This window comes from Aquila chrysaetos, chromosome 1 (assembly GCF_900496995.4).
Source record: "Aquila chrysaetos chrysaetos chromosome 1, bAquChr1.4, whole genome shotgun sequence".
Lineage (NCBI taxonomy): Eukaryota > Metazoa > Chordata > Aves > Accipitriformes > Accipitridae > Aquila > Aquila chrysaetos.
Window position 1 is genome coordinate 65,655,943 of NC_044004.1, and position 26,939 is coordinate 65,682,881.

Here is a 26,939-nt window from a genome sequence, read left to right on the forward strand (position 1 = left end):
CTACCTATTTTTCTGAGTTATTCTTGGTGTATGAACATTTTGATTAACATAAATGTTTGTTTTGAGAAATACTATGTTTCTTTAAACAGAAGAAAGCGCACTTAGTTTGTACAACTGTAAATCACGTTATTCCGCAATGGAAACTGTATGCATTACGTGTTTTTGCATTTCATTAGCATTTCAGAAGTAATATTTGAGAACTGCCTCTTCACACCCAACTAACGTAATCATTTTCAGCTTTGTTGCAAAGTGCCCATTTTTTAATGCTATGCTTTCATGATCTCGGTGTTGCTGGGATAAACATTCCACAGGTTCTTAGGTAAATATGGTTACTTTGCAGAAAATACATTATTGAAAAGCACACAAAATTGAAGAACACTAACTCTTCCTTGGGTGTGACAGAGAAGGGGGCAGAGAAGTTGCTGACAGTTGGGAAAATCTAATCTCATGCTCTATGAAGTTCTAATCATGTCTCGACTATTAGTCTGTATTTACATTTAACAGAACTGCTTGTAAAATTACTAGGTATATTTCTGCGTAGGCTTTTCTACTGAGGTGCAACATGTGATTCCTTTGGAAAGGTATTTGTAGTATAATCAATGACTTCTAGTATTTCATTTCCTCTGCTTTCTGTGTCATAGAAGCTTTGCTTTTGAAAGGAAATGCAACACTGAAATTACATTGCTCCTATAGAAAGCATTGAGGCATGGTGTTTGTAGTTTTGCCTAGCAATATTCCCTATGTGGAATGCCAGTTTAGGAGGGAGGTTGTCAGTTGTGCGTTTTTCCTGAAGATGGCAGTTGTCTTGTATTTAAAGACAGAGTTGGTGTAAATGAAAATGGAAAGCTACATAGTCAAACACATATCAGCTATTAGTAAGGTATATAGAGGAAAAAATGCCTATTTAACAAAGTATAAGTAGCTTGTGTATGTTATGTTGGTGCCTTCTGTTCCAAAAAGCAATTGTTGCCGGGGTTAGCACCTCATTCTTGTGGTAGTACTGCTTAGGCAAAACTTACATCTTGCATATGTTTTTACAACTCCATTGCCTGGATGTACAACGACCCAGAATGCCTTCCCTCTAACCGGAGAATTTGCTAAAACTAAATAGACTTCATGCCTTTCCTGTTTTAAGTTTACAAGAAACCATATGCCCAGAAACTTAATTAAGGTAAGCTGGAGCAGGAGGAAGTCCAAGGTGGATGTCATGGTTTAAGCCCAGCCAGCAACTGAGCATCACGCAGCTGCTCACTCACTTCCCCCCCACCCAGTGGGATGGGGGAGAGAATCAGGAAAAAAAAGTAAAACTTGTGGGTTAAAATAAGAACAGTTTAATAGGACAGAAAGGAAGAAAAAAATAGTGATGATAATAATAATAATAATATGAAAATAATAATAATGAAATAATTTGAATATACAAAACAAGTGATGCACAATGCTCACCACTCGCTGACCGATGCCCAGTTAGTTCCCGAGCAGTGATCCGCACCCCCAGGCCAACTCCCCCCAGTTTATATACTGGGCATGATGTCACATGGTATGGAATATCCCTTTGGCCAGTTTGGGTCAGCTGTCCTGGCTGTGTCCCCTCCCAACTTCTTGTGCCCCTCCAGCCTTTCTTGCTGGCTGGGCATGAGAAGCTGAAAAATCCTTGACTTGTTGCTAAGTAGTGTTTAGACTAACTGAAAACATCAGTGTGTTATCAACATTCTTCTCATACTGAACCCAAAACGTTACACTATACCAGCTACTAGAAAGAAAATTAACTCTATCCCAGCCAAAACCAGGACAGTGGACATTGGAATTTCTTAGTAGCTTTGGCTTGAGAACAGAATGAAGTGCGAAAACAGGCTGTGATTCTTGTGAAGTATTTTTTCTTTCTGTGGGTTATTTTGTCCTGTACTAGGAAGAAATTCATGCTCTTTCACAAGAAACCCTGTCACCTTCCGAAAATGGTGCACAGCACAATGGTTAGGGCATTTGTGTGAAACAAGAGACACTCAGACTAAGCTCTGTCTTGCCTTGATTGAAAGTTTTTGGACCTTACAGACCTTCCTGAGCAAAGCTTTTCTGTGTTGAACTGGCGTTTCTGACTTCAAACAAACAAATGTAAAAAAAAAATCTAGCTGTACACATGGCCAGCTGGTGTGCAAGGAAAACGGAAAATACAATATGAAGCAATTTAAATATACATAGCCTTGTCTTCATATTCATATCCAAAATGTGTAGTGTGTTGGTACGTGACGTGATTTACAGCTTAAACTTTGAGGCATGCCAGCTAATTACATGTGTGTAACGTAACTGATGTTGGGTTTCTAGGGTCAAGGGTTACCTAAATGCTAAGATAGTATTTAAATAATCATGTACTTAAAATCAATGACTTCGGCCAAATGACCCAACTTGAGTTCTCCAGCAGTCAGCTGGAACCTTACTAAGAATACCTTGTGTTATGGCTTGTGCCTGTGGCCTGTAAAGCCTGTGGCATACTGAAGCTTATGGCAGCAGGGACTGGGGAGTGTGCAGAAGTGATCTAGCGGTCATCTGTTGGTGAGGCAGGGCCTTCCTGGGGGGAAAGAAAGCAAAACTGAACCAATCAGTATGGTTTTAAATAGGTTTCCTGTAAAAATGTATCTTTCAAAATGTAAATTCAATCAGGCAGTTCATCTTTTATTTGTAGTATATGTTTATTACAAAAATGTTTGCATTCATAGCTGTATTTGTTGAGGTATATTTCTGTAACGTGTCGTTACTTAATAACAAACTTCATCTTGAAGTGCAGTAAGTTTTCATGGGGTACCCGTGTGTGTTGACAATAGGCCTTGCGGCAAGTGCATGGCCACTCGACAAATGTTACAAACATTTTATTATTTCACTTTTCAACTTTAGATTATAATATCATTTGTCACTTATTACAAAGGTAAAGTTTTTGCATAGTAATTTACAGTGTTTGGTCTTATTAGGAAGCTGTTAATTATGCAAGTCTTCTACAATGATCAAGAATGTATTGATCTGTAAAACTGAGCACTTTACTTCCTAATAAACATTTTACATAATCTATAAAGCAAACATTGTGCCATGCAGTTGGTTTGTTTATAACGAAACATTAAGAATCCTACATTGTATTTGTGTGTGTTACTTCTATCCCATACCTTATTCTCAGATTACCTAATAATGTAAAAAGGAAGTACAGGGTGTAAATGAACAGAGAGGACTGGGCTGATCCTGCTGCTTCATTGACCAAACAGTACTTTTTTTTAACACTTTATTTCACATTTGCATTTGTGCAAATGCACATGTCTATTTTCTGCTATTTCAGGTAGCAGCTCTGACTGCTAGTAACTTTGTCCCTTAACTTACACAGCAACCATGAAGTAATAAACTTCTCTATTCTTTTTCTCTATTCCCTTTTATTTTTTCCATTTGTTTCAGGGAATCCTACAGCATCTGGAGGGTTGAATGGTCCTTGGAAATCCCAGGCTCACATATAAGCCCCATAGTTCTGTCTGGGCAGTTGTCTCACCAGGTCAAAATTACACCGTATTAATGAAAATTGAATACTGAATGTAAATCCATCTCAGTAGTGAAATACATACATACTGAGTTTATTAAATATATTAAGCCTTTAGTCAGTGCACTATAAAAGTCACAGTGTGTGGGAAGTGGGAACCTTTTTTTATTTGATACTGTGTGTGTGCTACAGTGTTGCTGACTCTTTGAAAATTTCTTCAGGAAGTGCAGTTTCAGATGCATGTTTGGAATAAGAGCCACATAATTATTCCATATCCCATGGGCATCATTTGGATGCCTTGTGTGTTCAAATACTCTTTTCCAGTAAATCTAAACAGGAAAAAAAACTGAGAAAAAGGGAAAAAAGTTAACATTATGATAAAATGTTTGCAAGTAATTTTTATTTGTATATTTAGGCACCCATAGGGCTTTTTTGCTTCCTCGTTTATATAGAACATGCAGTGTGAGCTAAGAGGTTGGCAACTGGAGGTAGAGGAGTCCTTCTCCAGGGTCCATTCGCAAGCACTCCTTCAGGAGAAGGTTTATGCTGTGTCCCTGGCCCCTCCCCATACAGCATCTCTGGCCCTGCTGTGGGGTCCCCAGGGCAGCAACAAGCCCCCTAGGAAACACAGGTAATCGGTGGCAAGAAGATACATAAGCAGCACCACTTTCAAGAGGGAAGGCAGAGCCTAACATTTCAGAGACGCTTAAGTCATGTCAGTCTCTTTCCCAACTGAATTGCTGAAATTCTGATGCTCGCAAACCTTTCTTCCCTTTCTGCACACAAACTGAATTAATTCAGAAGTGCAGTTGTCTTCTATTTTGCTAAAAACGTTTTTTAGTAGTAACTCAGATTATGCCCTGTTTTTACCTGAAAGATGCTGTGGATGGCTGGAAGAAAAATCAGTTCTTAATTGCTAGCAAACAAATAATGAAATATAATTTACTAAAGCATGCTAAATAGAAGAAAACATCACTGCTATATACCCCTTCAGTAAGAGTTTCGTTCGTGCTCTTGGTCTTCCAGAAAAGATAGAACGTTCTATTTCAAAAGAAAACAAACAGTTTGCAAAACAAACCAATCTTCTACAATGGAGAAATGCAAAAAAGCTGTCAAACATTTTTCCCTTTGTGCAATCTTAACTAAAATAGCAGCTTGGATTCTGACTTGTTTTCAGGAACGTAGGAGTGCATTAGAAGATTTCTGATTCTGATTTCACAGTAAGTCTGTGCACCTCCTGTGCCATAACGGTCCTTCTGGGTTTTAATCCATGATCATGCAAAATAGGTACAGAAAAGCAGAGGGACAGCTTAATGATTTGGGTGGTAGACTGACATTCAAAAGAGTTGTTTCTCTTTTATATGTGTTGCCTCACCCTGATGCATTAATACACAAATTCAACTGGTCCCATCTTGGTTCAAAAAAGGACTGTTACAGACGTGCTGGTGCTTAAGTGTCAGTAACACTAAAACAGCAGTGGGATCACAAGGAAGTTTTCCTTGTGTTGTCCGAAAAGTGGATTTATTACCTAGTGTGCAGCGAGCCAATAGTGTCTCAGGAGAGACATTATTTATTTCATATTTGCGCAAAGATGGGTGCTAGGTGGTAATTCCACAAAGCTAGCACCCCACACCAAAGAAAAACAATGTACTTATTCTGTTACATGATTATTAAAAACCCACCTAAATTTACATTCATGGGTTAGTAGTCAACATCTCATCTACTATTGGCCAGTTATATTTAAATTAGCCTCACTTGCTATATAGATTAGCACACATGCTCCTTGCAGCTGTGGGGGAGCAAGTTCTTCCAGCCTGGAATTGAGTCGGAGGTTGTGCTCTCCCCTACCACATTTACCTTTTCCCCAGTTCATGCTTCTTTGGCAATCATCTGGCCTTTGGCGCCTTCTGGGGCAGCATGTTTCCTTTTATCAGTCACATCCTACGTTTCTTAGGTCCAATTATCCTTAACGTTTCTTTTCTCTCTGATGTACCTTGAGTATTCTTGCCAAGTTGGTAATGCACACGAAGCATCCTCAAAACATCAAGGCCTAATTTTTCCAGGGTGTCCTTACTCTATGAATGCCAACGGTGTGCCTTTCTGATTACGGCCTTACTTGTATTTTGTATATATCCAATTAACACCTTGCACAAAATAGTCAGACCATTCTAAATCCCTGACTTATTCTTCCATGCTTGGACTGGAGATTTCTGGCAGCTCCTCTGCTTTGCTTCTACTCTAAGGAATGCTCAGGGAGACTGAAACTGCATCCCAGAAAGCAAAGAGCAGGCCTCAAGGCAGAAAACTTGGACCTTTAGTAACAGACCTGAATTTGGGCTTAGCATGAGAGTAGCTTTCCTGCAGCCAGATGTTCAGGTATTTTGGAGCAGGCCTACCAGCAGTGGGATGCTAGGAAGAGAGCAAGAAGTTTTTTCAGACCCAGGGAATGCACTGGGTTTGTGTGGCTTTCAAGAAGTTCTTAGTAATAAATGCAATACTTAGATTGCCAAGGGACTGATGGTGACAATTTGCATCAGCCACAGTTTTGCTGGTGACATTTTGACAAAACTGTAGACCAGTAAATTAATTCATTTGCAAAGCCCTGAAATGAGTAAAAAAAGATTAGCAGATATTCAGAAGGACTAAGTGGTCATTAAAAGACTATTCATGCAAAAAAAATCGACAATATTAAACTGTTATAGAGCTAGAATTTGTTTAATTGCTGTCCAGATTTTTGAGACTTCTACTTTTGAAAAAAATCCTTCCACTGAGAAGAGTTGGGCTTTGTTTTCAGGTAAGTCACATTTAAGGTATTTTTCAAAATACTCTTAACAGTGCCTTGACTGCCAGAAATGCCTGAGTGTGCCTGCACAGGCTGCTACTTTTCACTGTCACATGGAGAGCGATATGATGAAAACTCCAAGAAACACTCAAAACAAAAAAATGCTCCTTTCAGGCTAAACTTGCAATTACGAGTTCATTCCAACGTCTAAGGTTAGCATGCTTTTGTACTGCTGTCAGCTTTCCCTGCAGCTGAGGTGGCCACTGTAAGTTCCCTGACTCCCCAGTTACAGACAGGTTTATGCCAAGAGATGCAGTTGTGAGAAACCTTAAGCTCCAGGAAGGCAGACCTGGCAAGTGTTGGAAACACTCAGCATTTAGCTGTGAGCTGCCAGGGGCCACAGCTGGAGACCCCGAGGAAGAGTGGACTCCAGCGAGCGACACGGCCGGGGGGCTTGCTGGGCGGTCTCCTTCCCCAGCTGGCAGCACTCAGCCTCTTCGCTCCCTCCCAATCATCTCCTGACGCAGGAGGAGACAGCCCCAGATCTGAAAAGCTCTTGGTTGAAGTAGGTTTTCATATTTACCAGGTAGAAAAGGCGTGCAGCTGTTCTGGTTTTAAAACTTATATGTTACTGAGCTTTGAATACTGTTACTGTAAAGATACTAGCTGTGCTTGGCCCATTAGTCCTGCTAAGCCAGGTAAATGTCAAGAGAAGGAGATTCCTTTAGCAGGAATTCCTTTCCCAATATGATTAATTTCTTCATAGTAATGCTTACCAAGGGCTGAGGTGGATTTACTGAAGCATGGCTTTAGAAACTTGAGCACAGATAATTTGCCTAAAATCTGTGACACTTCTCCCCTTTTTTCTAGACAGGCAGCAAGTCCCCTTGCAAGAACCTCCAACTTCCATTTTGGAAAAATGATTGCTTTGTCATTGCGACCCCCAGAAGGCAGGGAAGGAATCCTTGCATGAGTAACGCATTTCTCCCAGTAAGAAATTTCCATTTCTTTCAATGTTCTTATGATGTTAGAGCTGTGTAATAAAGGCCAGTTGGGTTTCCTGGTTTAGTCGTTTAAAACAATTAAGTGAAGAAACAGGCTTGGCAAGGGTGTTAACTGTCTAAACTGGCTATTAATTCATGCCCAGCAAGCAATAGGAGGGAGACTTAGACTGGGAGAGAAAAAGCATTTCTGTTATGTTCAGAAGACTTCTCTCTTTTTTGATAGCTAGCAGTAAGATGAATGTAAGCTCTATCTGACAGAAGGAGAACTCATTTTAAAAGGGAGGGAAATACTTAGATTGAAGGAAGTTGTTCATGTCTGTAAGAACCATAATCCCACAGACACAGATTATTCAGAAAATAGAAGTGTGTCACGTGGAAGATACAGGGGAGCAACTGCAGAAGTCTTTGTTGGCATTGCTACTATTTATATTATCAGATTGTACTCTCTCATCCTGTGCTATACCTTTTGTGTAAAAATACACAGCTAAACACAAAGTGAGTGATTGCACTTCACTGAATGTTCAAGAGACAGCAAGTTGATGTTCATGAAAATAGCATTTACCAGTTAATATTAGAAAACCATTGCCCTTTTTTTTCCAAATTAAATGGTGGTCTCTTTTGGAAGATTATTTGAATAAAATGTGCAGAAAAGCTAGCACTACTAGGCTGTAGCAAGGAATATTGAAATTTTTCATCCAGGAAAGAAAAATCTGAATGCTTGTAAAATTTATCAGCATCCCAGAGAAAATCTGCAAACAGAAAATGTGTAACTACAAATCCATAACAGGGATTGTTTGGAGAGGTTTGAGTCACCTTGGACTGATGCCAGTTTGTGTCTAGAAACAATTTTCATTACATAACCTGAGGTGCCTGTCTGCAGTCATACAGAGCAGGGTATTGCATCCTAAGCATGTGACTCTCTGCCCACTAGGTCAATGGAAATATAATCAGTGCCTTAGAGGAGGCAGGTGGCTCTTTCATAATACTGGAGAGTGAGGGAACAATTGCAGTGTTGTATTCTTTGAAGAAGGGTGCCTAGAATATTGGCAAGGCAGCTTTCTTGAGAATGAAATGGTCTGCTTAGACAGCATGACTCAAAAGGCAAAGATTATTTCTCTCAAAGTATGAAGGATATACATAAGACTGGAGAAGCACGATTTACTTATTTATTTTAACAGGCTAGGTTAGGCACTAGTGATGTTTGGATTTCTGCAGCAGGAATGCAGTCAAAAACTGGGGCAAGAACTGATAGAAAGTGTCTGGGTCTATGAACACATTTTGACCTGCCTGTTCTTGGGTTCATGAGCTGTATGGGTTAATCAGTATGTCTGATGACTTCTTTTACCCTCATTTTGTGATTATTTCAATTCCATGCACTGTCTTTATCGTTTTGGATAAGGATGGTTTTCAACAGTATGGCAGCACTTCAGAAATTGCACAGCCTTGGTGATATGGTTGTGAAGTGCTTTCATCAAAGGCCTAAGTGTAAAATAACAGAGACTGCAGAGGCAGTAACCAGGCCCGAGCATCAAATATAAGTTTTCTTCTGCACAAGCCACCTGTGCCCTTTCGAAACGCTCTTTTTCACGTATTACAGGCATCAGGTTTGCAGTGTAGCAAATGTGACAGCGTTGTCAGACATTGTTCCAAATAATACTGTAAACATACTGCAAATTTCCAGGGGGTTGCACTGAGTTGTTTTAAAGTGTATGTTAGAAATTATTTTTTCAAGTAATCTAATTGTGTGTCATATCAAAGATACAGGGGAAGAAACTGAAAAATCTTTTAGCACTCACAATCACAAAAACAAAGTAAATGTTTATCAGGAAATTAGCAACACTCACCGCATTTTGTCCAGATGCTTTTGCTAGAGCCATCAAACTGGCTGTATAGGTGCTAGGATGAGAGTAATCACCATGGTGAAGAAGTCTGCAACTTTGGCTTGAAACCTTTAAAATAAAAACATTAGTTGGTCTTTCACCAGGCCAGAGCTTTCTGGTTTGGCTGGCAGTGTTGCATGTTTTTGTTGTTGTTTACACTCAAAAAATTATTTTTAGTTGAAGCTTGTTGGGAGAGAAGATAAATTTGGGAGGAGGACTGCTTCTGTGTAAGGAACAGTAATTAGAATAGCATGTGGTTGCACAAAACTGTCTGCTGGATAGGTAAGGATTATACTGATGCATTCTACTTTTGCAGAATACTTGTCTATTGTGAAATAATAATATTCATGTGAAGATGATTCTTGGCAAAGTCCTGCTGGGTATTAAATCAGCCAGTATTTTAGAGAAGAAATAAGCAGCCACTCTGTAATATCCACATATATACTTATGTCTAGAACACAAAAACAATCATGTTAGGATCATATTTCAGTAGCAAAGGAAGTATACTATATACACAAGGATAGTGATTCTCAAAGAAACAGAATCATCTGAATCCTAAAACTTTTTTTTTTAAATTACAGTAACTGTATTAAAAACTTGTTAAAAGAACTGCTGAGACTGATCCTACCAGCTAAGCATAAAAATTGATTTACATTGCCAATACTGCTTAATAAATACATTGGGATTAAACCATCCCAGTCTGTTCAGTCTATTAGTATATCTCACAGCCTTTCCATGCCTCAAATTCTATTGTTGTTGCTCTTGCACTTTTCAAACTGTGTATTTGTTTCCAGTCTTTCTTCTTTTAGCCATCTGTTGAGGCACTACATTGCCTTTTTACAATTTTTAATTTCCCTTGCAACCTTTTGTGGAATGCCTTGAAAATAAGTCATTTGAACTACTTTTTCAAGCCAAGAATTTGTTGATACAGAATCAGAGAATCATAGAAGAGCCTGGGTTGGAAGGGACCCATGGTTAAGAAATTCTGAAGAACTTCTGGACAGAGATGCTTTTCCTCTACAAGGGTGGTTTGGACTTATTAATATTCTAGACTCTAGAGCATATTACATTAATTCAGTTGGAAAAAAGTTTCACTGATCTGTCATTTCCAGAAACTGTGTAACTTCTGGTTTAGATATCCATGCATCTCCATTATCTGACTCTTCCTCTTGTCTTCTGGCTTTTGATAGTAGTCTATACATTCTGTACTTCAAAATACTTGCCTGACAATATCTAGGGGAGACTACTTGCTGCCCTTGAATTTACCCATCTGTTCCCATATGTAAAGAAACTGTGTCATTTTGAGCTCTTAATCTGTAACTATTTAGTCGCTGTGATGAAAAGAGATAGACATATGTTATTTAATTTTTTTTTGTGATGTTGCTATCTTAATGAATTCTTTTCTTTCTTTATTCTCTAGTGGATGTATTAATTATCTTTATTGGCTGTCAACATCAAGCGTCTACCTGACATAAATTCTTTGTGGCTTTTATGATTTTTTTTTTTTTTTTAAATCCTTTCTCTGTGCTGGAACAACCTCCTGAATTGCGAATCTCTTTACTGATTTATTTTTTGGATAAGCATATACTCACTGGTGGTAAGAAAGAATAAAGCACTGATTCTAAAGAAAGAACAATTAAAAGCCACAACTTAGTTGTGCAGGGTTTTTTTTTTTTTTGATACTGAGGCATAAGATATTGCACTGGGACATGTTTACAGTAGAATAAAATACAAGAGGTAACTGTACTGGTAATAACAGAAAGATCTTTTTGTCCTGTGCTAAAAATGTATCTCTATGCTGAAACCAGACAGGAGCCAGCTAACTAGTTCTCTACCTTTTGTTCAGATTTGGCTTCAGTGGCTTACATGCTTCCTCATAGTCCAAATTCCTTGCAGAATGGGTTGTCATTCTCTGCCTCAGTAGGATGCTACTCTACAAGTATGATTCCCTCGATGCCTCTCAGAAAACCCAAATTAAACAGGTGTCTTTCCTCATGGATAGTGAATATACGGCCTACAAGGTTTTTATTGTATCTACCAGCACAGAAGTCAAGAAAGAAGATGACACTTCTTATGCAGCCCATAGCAGACAGCCAGTAGTAGTGACTTCATCAGCAAAACTCTTAAGACTGTAGCAAGAAAAATAAGACCCAATCCCTGAGTCAGTGTGACTCATAGGCCTTTTAGACATGTCATTTGAAAAGTCAATAGTGTATATCATGTAGTTGTCCAACTACTTGTAAATATTTTACAGAATCAATTAAATAACTCACTTGCTAACACAAGTTTTGAAAACAAGGCAGCAATTCTGAAAATGAAATTTGCTTTCTATAGTGTCTAGCCTTCTGCTTACCTCATCAAAAGCCATTCAAATTGTTTGACTGCCAGGCTTACTAACCTGTTTCAAATTCCACTGGAAAAAGTCTTTATTCCAGCAAAATTGCTCCAACAATTGATATTATTATTAAATATTTTTTAGCTACAGAGAAGTAGCGAAAAAAGTAAGAAATGTGTTTTTTGTTAAAGGAAATATCTTGTTGAAAGCTATAATAACCACAATATAAGAAAAACATAAAGACAAACTAGCAAGCAATAAAAAGGGATTTATTAAATTCCAAATTTTTTCAACCTTGGAGGTTAATTAGTAGCGTAACAGTGTAATCTTAAGGTAAGTCACTCTTCAATGAGTCTTAGACACAGATGATTTGCATAGTCTCTAGGCTATTTGTCTCTATTTCATTATTTGTAATTAGGACAAAGTGCTTTCAAATTGATAAGCCTCCTTCCTTTGTAACAAAACAAAAAAAAAGTACACAGTAAGCCTTGTTAGGTGCTTTGGTTTTTGTATTGGTAGTATTTTGAAGTTTCATGTATTTCCTAGGTTTTAAGAACTAAAATTGAGGTAACTCAGTCTGAACTTCTACACAGCATTAACCACAGGCTACCACATGGTAATTCCTTAACAAAGCTTGCTAATGTGTTATAAATAAAATGTAGTTGTTTCAGAAACATATCCAAACTTGATGTGTAAATTTCAGGGCAATGGGAAATCCACCAGATCTTTAGTTACTTCTATAGTTACTGTAGTTAGTTTTCATTTTTGTTGTTGTTTTTTTTTAAACTGTGTTTATTTCCAAATTGGATACCAATGATTTCAGTTTTGTCAGTGGCCTTCTGCATATTAAAAGCTCTCAATTAATACAGGTTTTCTCCTTAGGCTGCTATCAGCACTTAGGTTACCTTTTACTTTTTTCCTCTTAATAAACAAAAATACAGCTTTTTCAGGCTTCTCCAAAGTAAGGCATTCGGAACCTGTATAAGTTTTAAATATTCTTCCTAAAACATGAACACTTGAATTGGATGATGTGTGCTAACACTGACTAACAGTTTCATTTTGGGGGATTTCTTCTGTAAATGTTCTTAAGGATTATGACAGCCATTTACACCTTCTGATGAGTGAGTGGCAAGACTAGATCCTGACGGAATCAAATGATAATTCTGTTGAGAACTGTGCATCAAATCTGTTACTTGTAATCTATTTAGTAGGTGATGTAATTGCACCTATTCTTTAACTGCAACAAGGCCATAGAAGTGAGAACACTGATTCTAGACTTAGTATATTAAACCCACCTTTATTGAGAAATGCATACATTTGTCAAATACTTCTTCGAATTCACTTGAAAAGGTGCAGTTTTCAATTAAAAAAAAAAGCCCTAACTGGAATTGGATGTCTTTCCTATAATTATTTATTACTTTGGAAACTGGACTTCAGTCAGTTACTTGTTGTAAAGTAAGTCAAAGAGGAGGAAGTTGCTTCCCAAGCAGCACTGGGGCAGCATGCTTGGAGGTGTTAGGTGTATCATCTAGCCAGTTTAGTATCTATTCTTGCCTGTTACGTAGCAATAACATTCCGTGCTTGCTAGTAACAGAATTTATGGCTGGGAGACTGTAACAACTGATCAAACAGATGAAAAAGTTGTAATTTAGGCAATGAATGAAAAGAATGCTCATACCGAGCAAGTCAGAAATGAGTACCTCACATGACATATGCAGGTATTTGGGAGAAAAACACTTCCCACTAGATCCCTGGTTTGCTGAGGAGGAACAAGGGTTAGTAAAAACAAAAAAACCCTGCTATTTAGCAACACTATGCTATTAATTACGGCAAATGGAGCATTCATTACAAGGAACAAGGAATTACTTTCAGTTACTGGCACTGAAAATGTAAAAAAACCCTTACTTTCTGTACTGAAAGCAATAAAATTTAAAAGTGGTAGCTTGTAAGATTAATGTTATCATAAAGCTTCCTTCAAACTAATCAATTCAAATTAATTATAGTACTTCTTTAGAAAGTAACAACCTTCAGCTTGTGATTTATTTGTAATTATTTTAGTGTAGTTCAGACAGAGGATTTAAAAGAAAAATCTTCAACCAGACTGAATAATTTCACATAAAAACTAAACATAAGTAAATCTTTTAAAGTTTCCTATAGTCCAGATTAAATCACTTGCTGTTAAATGTAAGCAAACTGAAACAGCAATTTTCATACACAAACCCACATTTTCAATCAAGTTAGTGATACAATCAGAATGATTAAATTCTGTACATCACAATTGTTTAAGACTAAGTTCAAATGACAAAAATCTTAGGAAAACAATGGTATCGGGCAGTTCTGTCACTTTTAAACCCAAGCAATGCATGAGTCTTAACACTATAAACCACTTGATCCATGGTACCCTAACGCTAAGATCCTGCTGTAAGGAGCAAATTTCAGGGATAATTCAGCTCCTAAGCCAATTGCAGTGGAAAGCAGGGATCATATCAAGACCAGTTTGGAGCAGATTAATGAAAAAAGGCTTAATGAGCAGTGTACCTCTCAAAGAATGCTTGTAAAATCCATCCCTAATGAGGGTGGGGAGATAGAAAAGATTGTGAGAAACAAGTCAGGACCATTAACCTTGGGGTATTACGAGATCCTTGAGAGTCTAATTCTTGTCACAAGGTCAAGCTTTTACAAAGCAATTATTAAGGATCTCCATAGTATCAACATACAGACACACACACACATACTCAAAGCCTTTTAACCTCAGGGATTCTGGTCTCATTTCCCTTCACCTACTAATCACTTTTTTTTTTTTCCCTGCTTTCCTTGTTCATAAAGGTACGTGTTACAGTATCTACACAGATGATGTATCTCCTGGCTTGTGCAAGCGATCTAATTGTTCTAGTCAGTGCCCAAACAAAAGGGGAGAACCAAGGTTTTATTTATTATTTCACTTCTGCCTTTCAGCTTGATTTGTGTGCCTCTCCATTGGAATGAAGAAAGAAAGGAAAGTTCTCATCTCTGCCTTAGTGGGCCTGCTGTTCTAACTTTAATCTTGAATGAGGACAGGTTGGCATTAGAGCCCATGCTGATTTGAATTTTTCCAAAGTGCAAGAAAATAGTCTGCCATGAGTGATCAACTTCAAGCAATTTATTAGTCCTCTCTTCTTCTGATCCAGATATATATGGAAAGTAGAATGCTGGATAAAAAGAGAAAAATAGATCTTAAAAAAAAAAGCCTATAGTGTGACAGTGAAGTCTGACATGACTACTGTAATTTCTGCTCATGCAACTAAGTTATAGACTTTTATAAATCTCATTACGGAGTTGCGGAGCTCAGCTAACAGTTTGATGACTAGATTGTACTGCTGTCAGTTCATTGGTGTGTGAGCATTCTCATTAAAATCACTGGGAGCAAATAAGCTAAAAAGTAAAGCACTTAGGAGTAGCAGAGTCTGTCTTTTCATTGAGATGAATAGGAATTCTTCCTGGGCAACAACTCCGGGATTTGCTCTGGTCACATGGGTCACTTAAATGGAAATGAAGTCATACAGGCAGTATGTTAACTTCTCTGCAGAGTGAAATACAGAGTTAAGTATTGGACAGTGCAGGAAGAAACATTTGTTTCATGTAAATAAATTCTTATAGATGGCCAACTACTAAAATGAGTAGTATAAAGCAAGAAAAGTTTAGGAGTTTCTTGGTAAACACTATCTGTGCAATACTGTGTCAAACTCTGTTCAAAATGTGAGTAGTTTAACTTTATTTGATTATTTCCTTTCTCAGAAGCTACTGTTGTATACTGAAATTCATTTTCTTTTCAGATTGGAACACAGTCTGTGTGATCACACTTATAACTCTTTAAATGTTCAAATGTTAAGGACCAGCTTACAACTACCTGGGCTGTAGAGTTCTACAGTTTTAAATCTGGGCTGATGGGTTTTTTTTCTCCAAAGACAGCTTGTCTAATTCCACTTTCATTTCTGCCTAGTACAAGGACCTGGAGTACCGCTTCTGCCAATTTCTGTGCAACAACCACATCACTCTTATCTCCTCACTGTTTCCTCCTTCTTAAACAGGAAAAATGTGGAAGTAAACTAAAGGTAAAGAACACTTTCTGCCAATTTTTATACTCTGAAGCTTTCATTTCCCCCAGCAGCACCGCATCTTACCATCAAAGAAATACAATAATTAGTGATTAGGTCAGCAAGAATCCTGAATTCATATGTATCAAAATGTTAAGTTTAGAACATCCTGTGAGCTGTCCAAAAGCTTAGATCCTTTCATTTACTTATAAGTAGCATCCCAGCTCTGAATGTTCTGGAAAGATAAAATCTGAATTGAAATCGAATATCAATCGAATCTGTAAATACAAAACACAGCTGAAAGAGTTGAACAGATTTATATTTTACAATCAGAATTTTACCACCAAGAATGATGGTGCATTCTCAGAGGTATGTGTTTCAGCATCGAACCACAAATTCTAACTAATTCCATTCTCAAGAAAACAGTCATGATGGAAGATTGTACTCTTGAATGCTGTTATCTTTCTTGATTTGCATCTCTGTAGCCTTTTGCACAAAGGAAGGAATCAAAGTTGAAATTCATACTGGGACAATTCCATGAGACAGGCTTAAATGAGGCAGGAATAAGAAATTCATAAAGCCACGTTACCTTCACTGTATGCCTCAGCATTTTGTGATTATTGCAACTATCAACGAAGCTGCACAGGTAAGAAATGAAGTGTTTTTTATTTAACACAGCACATATTTCTCTTGGGTGTCATCTGTAATGATGTTGGACATAGTTGATAGGATGAACACTGTGATTCAGCTTTCAAAAATTTAACAAAGGACTTCTTATGTTCAGGATGTGAAGAAGTTCCCCTGAGTTATTTACGAGGTTAAAATACAGTATTATGTTACGGTCTTAGCAGCTCTGAGCCAAGCAGTCAAGCCTTAATTGTATCTACAAGTACTCATGGATGCAAGCTGTGAAATATAAGCTTGAATATCTGCTTTACTTTAATTATTTTAATAATGACTGACCCAATTCTTGAATTAGTCATCATGTTTCAGTATATTGAAATATTGTGCAGTATTTCAGTGGAATATGGGAATGGCAAGGTGAAGATTTTTTAAAAATTTTTTAATAAAAATGTTGGGGTTTTGAAGAGAATACAAATACAAAATGTCAAAAAATTTCAAATCTCAAATGCAAATTTTTTTTTTTCATGAGAAAGATGGCAGAAGCTGACATGCTGGAAGGCTTTTAAACACTTGCAAACATAAAGGAGAAGAGAGATCTTCAAAAAGAATTTTGTAACAGGTCTCATCTCGTTATGTATGATACCTGCCTGCTGTGACAGTTTGTTTACAGCTGTCTATATAAATCTCATACAGATTTTTAAAGTATCCTCTAAATTTGCATTAAAACTAACATAGCTTCAGAAGTTTTTAACAAAAAATTGATTATTATAATTCTATTGGAAATAGATTACCATCTTGCAAATAATGTATTATTGTTGCTTATCCTCAAGCTGTGAAATGTTCTTTTGTCATAAAGGAACCATTTTGTCATATTGGAAGGACTGTCACATGTGCATTTTTCAATGCCACAGCAGTTGAGTCTTCAGTAGTAATACTCAGAAAAAAAATCAGGTTTGTTGTATGGCTCACATTGATAACCTGCAAAAAACTGAAATAATACTGGGCATCAAAAATTACTAAGGGAAGATTTAAGAAAAGGGTGCAGAATGCTCAAAGACTGATGCTATGAAAAGTCTTCGAAGAGCAGTAACACAGGTACTATTGATAACAAACCAGAAAAGCCCTGGCACTGCCTGAACTGAACTGTCATGTTTCTAACTTTCCATCTTTCTAATGGAATGAACTAACATGCTAAAACTATTTATGAACTTTAGATCCAATCCTGACCAATATATATAAGGGACTTTGGCCCTTGACTCAGAAACTGAACTATCAATACAATGAATTACATACCTGTAAATATGTGTTCCCAATAGCTGCAACTCACTTAGATGCTTTGGCCTTTAATTCTAACTAGGGTCCTACTAAATCTTGGAAGAATGGAGGCAGGCCATTCTAACTGCAAAGCACTATTCACCAGACCTTTCCTACCCCAGGAATCAGTGAGCAAATACCTGAATATTTAGGTAAATTGCTTCCTGCAAACCATTTCATAATAGAGCTGGAGTATCTGAATTAAATGAACAAAAAGTATGTTGTCATTTAAATCCAGAGTACTGTCGTATTTTAATGAAAGCAGTGACTCCTCATACCCTGTATGGGAAGCTCTCATCTTGGGGACAGGCATTTTACACAGCAGTGTAACTCAAACCTTACCGTAAGAGGGAGCTACGGCTCATTTAAGTAATATTTATCTTGTATAACTAAACGGGCTCTAATGAAAATTTAATTTTTTTTTCTTTACAGACACAATCAACATAGTGCAAGGTGAAAGGCTTAAGTCTGTTTTAGTCAGTGCCTGTCACTGTGACCAGAATCCCAAACTGTTGCAAGCCCACCAATGTATCTGAAGTACTGTAAAGCATTAGGAGCAGGGCCATGGTACATCTGGCCTGCTATAAAACACTCTGAATATGGAATAGTGAGTGGATGAATGGAAAAGAGGATTGTCCTCCCTTGCCTTGACATCCTGAATGTAAAAGAAAAAACAGAACTGGCATTCAGCTTCTGCATTTATCCTTCCCCCCCTCCCTTCTGTGAGAAATTGTGCTGTGAATAACTAATAACACGGACATGTGCAAATCTGAGTAGTATGAAGCATGTCGGTATGAATCCTGATGACCTTTTCTGTGTTTAAATAGCTTTTATGAAATATATTGCCATTGACTTTAAATGCTTATGTAAAATGTGAGCAAAAGAGTAGGTTAGGATTTAGTGCTCACTTGATATTTCTTGAGGATAAATTGTTCTCCTGGCAAGTAACTAAATAAAATTTGAATCTGTTGATTGTTTTATTGCTAAAATAACATTATAAATATTGTCCCAAGGAAGACTTGTAGAAAATACTGCTTAGTACCAGTATTTTTCCTTTCCAGAAATATTTGTGATCTCTTTATTAAAAAAATCATATGTATTGTTTACAAAATATAAAGATGGAAATGAAGCAGGTAAAAATAGAGATTGGCTAAACCCTAAAAACAAAGCAGAGAGAAAGCTGGGTAGGGTCACATCTCACAGAACAAGGTAATACTATGACTATTCTCCCAAATCTCAAACAGAAAAAACACTTTGAAGAAAGCAAATAATCAACAACTTCAAGATATATCTAACCCAATGAGGCTGTCCTAAATGATGTGTTGTTTAAGCCTAAACCAAATCCTTTCCACGGAATTATGGGATGGGAGATAGAACAACAATTCCATGTACATAAATTATCCATATATCAATATATGGAAATATATTCAATATATATTTGTATATTAATACTGATATATGAAAACTAGTATACAGAGGTTTTCTTACAGTAAGCTTGGTACCTGACATCTCAGTGCAAGTCTGCATGGAATGACTCAGTTCATTTTAATGCAGAATATGTTGCTTAGGGGACATAAACAGCAAAGGCAGTTATTTACCTCTACTGCATATCCAGAGGTATATTTGTCAAAATGTTTCCAAAGAGCTCATGTGCATCCCCCTGTGCAGCCAAAATATCTACTAGCCTAAGAAGAAACAAAACCATTCTGAAAGGTATCTGGAGAAGGAAATGAGACGAAGTAAAAGCAAAGTAAAAATTGGCTTGCCTATCTAGCTGACAGATACTTCAAGTTTCTGTGCTGAGTATAAAGCTGAATTCTCTCCAGATTAAAAATTTATTCAGTCACTAAGTACAGCTGGAACAGCCATTTTGAGATACCTGGTTTTCATTTTGCCAATCTCTTCTAACTTTGTACTACCTTGCCAAAGTCTTGAACTTATATTTATACCACAAATAATATTTCTGCTCTACAAATCATGTCACTGAACATCAAAGTACCTAATCTGAGCAAAGAAGTGCCATGAAGATGGAATGTACATGTCCCAAATTCTGGGCTTGAACAGGAGCAATGTAGAATGCTTAGGGTTATGTACTTGCTGACCTGTCCATAGATGGTAAATACAGCTGATGGAACAGTGGAACAAATCTTTTGCTTGAACACTTAGGAATATTTGCCACGCCAGTGCATCCCAAGATTTCGTAAAGGCTGGGTCTCATAATCCCACTGCAGAACAAACCCAAAATTACTCTATTTGTGTATTCATTTTGTTGATTTGAATGAATGTCCATTTTGATATATTGTAAAATTAAAATCTGTCAAGAACTAACAGAAGGCCTGAGTACTACAAAACTGTGATTTCATTCATATTTTGTTCTAATTGTTAGTTACATGCATAGAAATACATGAGGTCAGACTTAGAGTTCAGCCATACCAGTAAATGTAGAGAATCTGTCTGTTAGTACAGTTTTAAGGCGACCGTTTCCTGATAATCCAAGAATAAATTTTTATTTTCAGAAACTTAAGTTATTTTACCAAAGTATAAACTAACAGTGAACTATTTTATAATGGAAGAGTCGGGTAGACGGATTTTAAAACTTAACAGGGTCATAACCTCTTTTCTGACAACTGAGTACATTCAAATAACTAAATACAGAAATATTAATGATTGAGCAAGTTCTTTACTTTTCTCAGTTTTTCAGGGCTCTTTGTAACATTGAGGATCTCTTTTGTGTGCGTTATTCTATTTGTGCATGTGTTCTTAAAGTCACATGCGTTTTTTCCCTAAAATTCAGGTCTATGTACCTTTCTGTACAAGATCCCCTTCTAGCTAAACTGGAAATTGAAAATTTAACGTAGTGTGTGCTATTGCATCTGTGAATCTGTAATTTTATCTATATTAGACTATTTCATCTTTTACTTGTCAATTCATTTGCTGGATACTTATGCAGAGCTGTGACAAAGCTGAATGAAAAAGGGGATGAACACAATGTTTTTAAAAACACCTACTTGATATCTATTAAAATATCAACTATTTTCTGACAATATCAAATGCCACTCCACAATTCTGTAGCAGATGTTGTGGAAAGTAACAGTGGCTTCTGCAGAAACCCCATGTCTGACTACAGAAAACAGACTTGTGGGAAAGCTCTCGGTGCTGGGTTCCAACAACTGGCCACTGTGGTGGAGCTGCTTCTGTGTCACAGCTGAGGGCAGTCACTGCTGGCTACAACAAAAGCCTGTGAGAGTAGGAGTTAACAACTTCACTCAGAGCAAGGACCTCACTGCAAGGATGTATCTTTGTCAAGATGATAAAACTCAACTTGTGGATGTATTTGGGACGCTGTTCTGCAGCCGTCTGTTTCCTCTCATGCAGTTCAACTGTGAATAGTAGTGTTTGATTAAAATGTTATTCCACAGGACCTGTGTCACTTGTTTCAAAACTCACAGTGAAATGTTTCAGAGCACAGCTACAGGTTACCATTGTAGAAAGCCTCATTCCATGGTAGTCACGGCAAGGCTTGCAAAGGGAGGCTGGAGAACAATGTAGGTTTTTTCCTATTCTGCTTCACCCTGGCTTCTCTGCCTCATGTCATTGCCCCGGGTCTGCATACCATACTGCTTCCACACCAGGTGTTTCTGACAGAAAAGGAGAGCATGCACTCACACTGCTTCTCCGGTTCTGTGTCTCTGCCTTGAATAATTTTTGAAGCAGACATAAAACTACAACCATCCTGGAAGGAGTGGCTTAAGTCTCTTGGAGAAATAAGGTCTTGTAAGTTTCCTGAAACTCTGGTTGAGGAAAAAGATTAAAAGTACTGAAGTGCAGGGAGAAAAAGGCAGAAGGAACACGGCTGCTCTAGTTGTGTGACAGCAGCTTGTCCTAGTGTACCTACAGTGCTTGCTGCCTTCTGCAGAAGCTGAGCTCCCTCATGTTTGCACAGGGAGAAAACATGCAGGAAAATTGGCAGAAGTCAGAAGGACACCACACTTCACTGGGGATTAACTTATTTTAATACACTGTAATTTAAATGCAATGCTAATAAATTTGGAGATAGAAAAGTGTAACAGAAATTTGTATTATGGTTAACCTTATGCTTTCTACTAGCACAAGAGCTGGCCCAGTTAAAATCAGTTGATATAAAAACTAACAAAAGCCAGACAGCACTAAGAAATTTCCAAATGTGACTGTGTACGACCCATACAAACTAGGGCAAACATTGCAGAAGCAACGGTAACAGCCCAAGAAAGAGCTGTAAAGTTGTCTTCTATGCATTTGTATGCGTTTGCTTTATACATAACTCTGCAGGTAAAATCCTTTGCCTCGCTATCATTCTGTTTTCAAATGGTTTAAATGGATATCAGATGACAGCTGAACACGTGTCAGACAGGGAACCGCTACGCCCAGCACCTGGGTTCAGAGAGCACAAGCGAGCGTTTGCCCGGGCGGCAGCGCCCAGCCGGGGACCCGCTGGCCGGCGGAGCGAGAGGCAGCTGAAGCGACCCGGCCCGGCCCGGCCCGGCCCGGCCGCGACAGCCCCTTCCTCCCCTTCCCGCCTCCCCTCCTCAGCGGAGCGGGCGCGGCGGCGGTGATTGGTTGTGGGCGGGGGGGGAGGAGGGGCGGTGCGCGGCTGCCGGCTAACGGTTAACGACTGGCCGGGCGCTAACGTATCGCCGCCCTTGGGTAGCGCCTTGTAACCGAGAGCCGGCAGAAGGTGTGGGCGGGGGAGGGGGCGCCACGCCACGCCACGCCACGCCACGCCACGCCACGCCTTCTCCCCTTCTCCCCTTCTCCCCTTCTCCGTCGTCTCACAGGGCAGAACCTCGGCTCGGGGATGCCGGTGTAGTTCAGCTACAACGCAGAGGCTGCGTACAAGGAAAAAACCGGGTCAGCTACAAGACAGAGGAAAAGCCGTGCGTGTGGGGTTTTGGTAGATGATGGCAGGTGTGAGAAATGCACTCACACTGAATTTCATGAATTTTACAAGTTTATTATAGAACAAAGGCAAACAGCGCTGGGTGCATGGTCAAAATCAGAGGTGCACCAGTTATACCCAAACTCGCTTTTTTATAGACTGTGTTTGTAGCATTTCAAAGGGGTTATTTTAATATTTCAGGTATCTATTAACATAACTCCACCCCAGACCACCCCCCACTTGTGCGCGTCTCGTGTGGTTCGGAGGGGCCTTTGGGGATCTGCAAGGGATGAAGTCAGTAGTCTTCCTCTGGCTGCACTTTTCACCCTGTCGTTTTCCTCCAGTCGCACTTTTCAATATTTTCACATTAAACTTCTGGTTTTCCTTTGTTCTTCTCGTATCTTTCATGTCAAATAATCTTTGACCCCCAAAATGCTGTTCTCATGCTAACAAATCACTCCTTATCTTCTTACTTGTGTTCTCAATTTTACTCATCCTTGAGTCCATATGTCTGTTTTTCTGTGTTTTCACAAATCTATCTACACATCCTTTAATTACTTGAGTTACAGGATGTCTTATCTCATCAGAAGAAATTACATATTCTGCTTGTGCCCATTTATTGCCTACAAACTATAAAATACAATTGATGTCTGGAATATATTAACTACATATTTCCCATGTTAAGGCCTAATTTAGTGGCAGTGAGGCAAACACCCTTTCGGGACGTAGCTTATGCAGTAGTTAGGCAAATTTCAGTGTTCTCGTTTTGCGAAAGCCAATATACATTTCACAGCAGGTATGCTGGTGAAGTCGTACAGCTGGGCAAGGGTTCCCCCATAATGTTACTGTACTGCATGTGTGCCTCCTAAATAAACTCAAGAGCAGGGATGACTGGTAAGGAGTCCATAGACCATGGCCAAAAGTAAGCAACAGGTCTTTAAAATAGAGCAAATTTTGTTGCATGAAATAATAATGGGGAGCTATAAGGGCAGAGATCCTTGTTGGAAGTGCTGCCGCATCTGTACCACGCGGAAGGAGTTGCGCTACCATTGCTGCGTATGGCCAGGAGAAACACTGGCCGGCCAGGAAAGGGTCACTGCAACCTGTGTGTGAAAAATGATCATGTCCAAAACAGGATTCTAATTAAAGTTTACAATTTATTATATGAATAGAGGCAAGCAAACAGCGCTGGGTGCACCGGGAGCCTCTGCTCTACCAAGGCACACACCGTCAGGTCTAATTGTGCAGGTTAAGTACAGGTTCTACATACATATTCACTAGATTCCTGAGAAATGTTATACATATTCATTAGTTTTCCGGGAAACTATTAACATATGTAAATGTCCTTTACACAGGCGCATTGAAGGTCTCTGGTGGTCTTCAGGAGTCCTCTGGTGGTCTTCCATAGTCTTCCTCACTTGTCCGCTATTTGACCCTCCTCGGGTGATTCTGCGCAGTATGGTCCTTTACATGTTTTGATACCTTAGTGCTTGTTAGTGTTCTTATTATCTAAGTTCTCATTAGTGGTATAGCACCACATGGTTAGTTTAAGCTAAATTATCTACAAGGATGGGAACAAAAGGCAGGAGTTCTTATCTTTTCCGGCCTTATCTATTCAAGCAAGGCCTCTACTTGTGTTTTCTTAACAAGATTGTAAATTCATCGAACACTTAATTAAGTCTTGTGATCGCTCTTGGTTCCTTCTTGCTCATCATTCCGAAGTACCAGTCTCTGACAGGCTTAATCCTTGACAAACACCAGTCCTTGGTATGTAAAGTTACAGAGAGACAATCATTAAGCAATAAGCAGTTTGTTCTCTATATCAATCCCCCCCCTTTTTTTTCTTTAAACCTTTGCAACTATAGGATTCCGCTACTTCCGAGAGACCATGTGAAGTATTTTTCAATTTCTACTTGATGTCTGATTTTATTTCGTTTCCAACTTTTGTAATACCCTACTGTTATATGGCTTTTGCAGGAAGCAGGAACTATATACATACTCTCCTACTTCCCTTAGGCCTACGGTTATACAAGATCAAGCAAAACGGTTAAAGATTACATATGCAGAGAGGGTCACATTTCACCATGCGGCCCTATCGTTCTTTTATATTGACACGAATCAGGTTAATATATTTCACACTGTGGACTCCTACAAATGTGGTTCCATCCTGATTAGCTGTACAGTTGAAATTGGTCACCATAAAAAAGACTAAGAACTCATGATAGCAGCAATAACAGGACAGTGAAGATGACTTGCAGTTATACAGAGAAAATGCAAATTTCAGTACAAGGATTATGCAAACTGGCAGAGGAAGTAAGTACAGAGTCACCTTTATTTAAAAAAGCGTTTCTATCACTCGAGCTTGGTAAGAAAAAACTTGATGGGCTCAATGAAGTACACTCTAGAGCAGTAACAATTCCCAAATAGCAAAGGGCATGAGATGTGCACTGGGATGGAGAAGGTGTTTTTGTCGCTGTCTCACGTAGACTGTGACCTCATTAGCAGTCGAGACTGCACTGGTGTCTTGATAAGCATTCCTTTGGACTGAATTACTTGCCAGTGAATGTAGGTGCTAATTAAAGTATGGAACCATTTTTTTTTTCAGGTTAAGCCATTAAATATTAGTTTCATTATTTAACAAATTCATAGCTAAAACATGCAGAAAGACTGAATAGTCTCTTGAAGAAATGAATAGTTGTACACTTTTTATGGCAGAGAGAACTGAGGCATGCTAGACATTTCAGCAAAGTACAATAATACTAAGTATTTAATACACAAGGATGCCATTCAAGTTGCTGACTTGGTAACCATAAACAGAAGTACAAAGGAAGGTCTCTTCAAAGAAAATCAAGTCAGTTGCACACTCAGTTTATCAAACTACTGAACAGTGGGAATTGCATTTTTCATTCTGGTTTTAAGAGAACTTCTTCATGAAGTGCAGTTTCAGGTATGCAATGGTAAGGAATATTACTGTCATGCAGGCGAGAGCCAGGTGGTTCTGCCACAGGCCCCAGCTACTCACATCAATGCCTTGATTTTTCAGATACTCATCTCCTGTGCACCACCTATGGATAAATACACACACATTTATAAACTTAGTCAGTTTGAAATATCTAGGAAGATGCCTAGAAGCTGTAGTGTGATTTCATGTCTACAATAGGCCAGGCAAACACCAGCTATATGTTACTATTTTATTTTCTATTTGTAAATTTGTTTTTCTTGTAGCTACAATCAGTTTCTTGGAGGAAGCTGAAATGGATTTTGTGAGGCTGTATAATTGTAGTGCGTGTGTGTGTGTTTCAGTAAACACAGTTTAAAGAAAAGTGAGAAGCATAATGCCAGATATTTATAGTGTTATATGACAATAAGCCAAATATTCTCTGCAGACAGAATGCAAAAACCCAGTCAAAACTTCATTTCCGATATAAAAACTCACAGATTCTGCTGGTCATCACTGAGTATCTCACAAACAGACTAATGCTGTAGGACTTTCTAACTTACTAGTGGTGGGATTCATTTTAATGTACCAAAATACTTACGGCTGGCTTAGCTGTCGATAGTTATCATTGCTGATTAAATTTGTGTTGTTACTGCTGCTACAAAAGTTCAGATCAGTCAATTCATTGATTTGTAAAGCCTTTTAAAATAAAAGAAACAATGACAACAGAAATTAGTAGGTAAAGGAATGATACATTAACAAGATGAGATATAATTCAATTGGAATTTATTCTAAAAACGTGGTGGTATCACTGTTTATTATGTTGGTCAAATTCCCATTTTTAAACCGAGCAGCAGGATTCTCTTTCTTTTAAGAGAGGAATGTATGCAGTCCACATCCTGTAATGCATGCGTGTCACCAGGCTTTAACACCTCCCTCAGGCTAGACTATTTCTGCACAGGCATATTAAAGCCCAAATTTCTCTGTGAAACATCACCCTGGCTAAAATTATCAAAAATTAGGAGAAAAGTTTTAACTTGACAAGTTTTTGATTGATGGAAAAGAGAAGAATTGTTTTTTAGGGATAATACTGTTCTTTACTCTGTACCATTTTCATCCAACTGCATTCCAGTGGATGTAGTTGTTTAGTGTCTCTTTCATATGAGGTGTTTCCAAGTTACAGAAATGAGCTCTTCTAAACAGCATTGGGTGCTGGTTGATGAGAAGCCTTTCTTGTTTGAAGATACTGCACTGTGTTCTGAGGTTGCTGTATTTAATTAACTTACTTTTTGCTCATTAGCCCATAAAGTTTGGAGTTTTCTTTATCATGAGTAAAGACATTTCTTTCTAGCAAAGCTTTTCCAAGTGTGTACCCAGGAAAATACAGCACTTACTGTCATTCCATATCGAGGGATGCTAAAATATTTGAGCCAGGAGAGCCAGGACATGATGCTTGTGAGATTGACCAGCAACCCAGAGAAAATCTAGAGGCAAGGATTACAAAAAAGCGCCAACAACAACAACAAAACTGAGTTAGAAATTACATGCTGTTACCATGTGCTCTTC

The 26,939-nt window shown here is 38.3% G+C and overlaps 1 protein-coding gene and 1 long non-coding RNA gene across 6 annotated transcripts in view; one reads left to right on the forward strand and one right to left on the reverse strand.

Moving 5' to 3' along the window:
* Nucleotides 1–3,725: 3,725 nt before the first annotated feature.
* ABCG2 (ATP binding cassette subfamily G member 2 (Junior blood group)) overlaps nt 3,726–26,939 on the reverse strand; it is a 43,844-nt gene continuing 20,630 nt past the window's right edge. For 2 of the 5 annotated variants that reach the window (XM_030020108.2, XM_030020085.2), the window contains exons 14-16: nt 26,768–26,857; nt 25,975–26,072; nt 24,750–25,500 (exon numbers count right to left, since the gene is read on the reverse strand). In XM_030020108.2, coding sequence (XP_029875968.1) covers nt 25,350–25,500; nt 25,975–26,072; nt 26,768–26,857 — 339 coding nt within the window. In that variant the 3' untranslated portion in view covers nt 24,750–25,349. Of the gene's footprint in view, nt 3,855–9,138; nt 9,244–22,352; nt 22,386–24,749; nt 25,501–25,974; nt 26,073–26,767; nt 26,858–26,939 lie in introns of those variants that run through there. The other 3 variants (XM_030020074.2, XM_041124028.1, XR_003924263.2) reach the window with 3 other exon arrangements.
* Nucleotides 14,710–19,608, forward strand: LOC115343738. Its single transcript, XR_003924264.2, has 3 exons — nt 14,710–15,600; nt 16,068–16,228; nt 17,953–19,608. It is a non-coding gene; the product is annotated as an uncharacterized LOC115343738 (long non-coding RNA).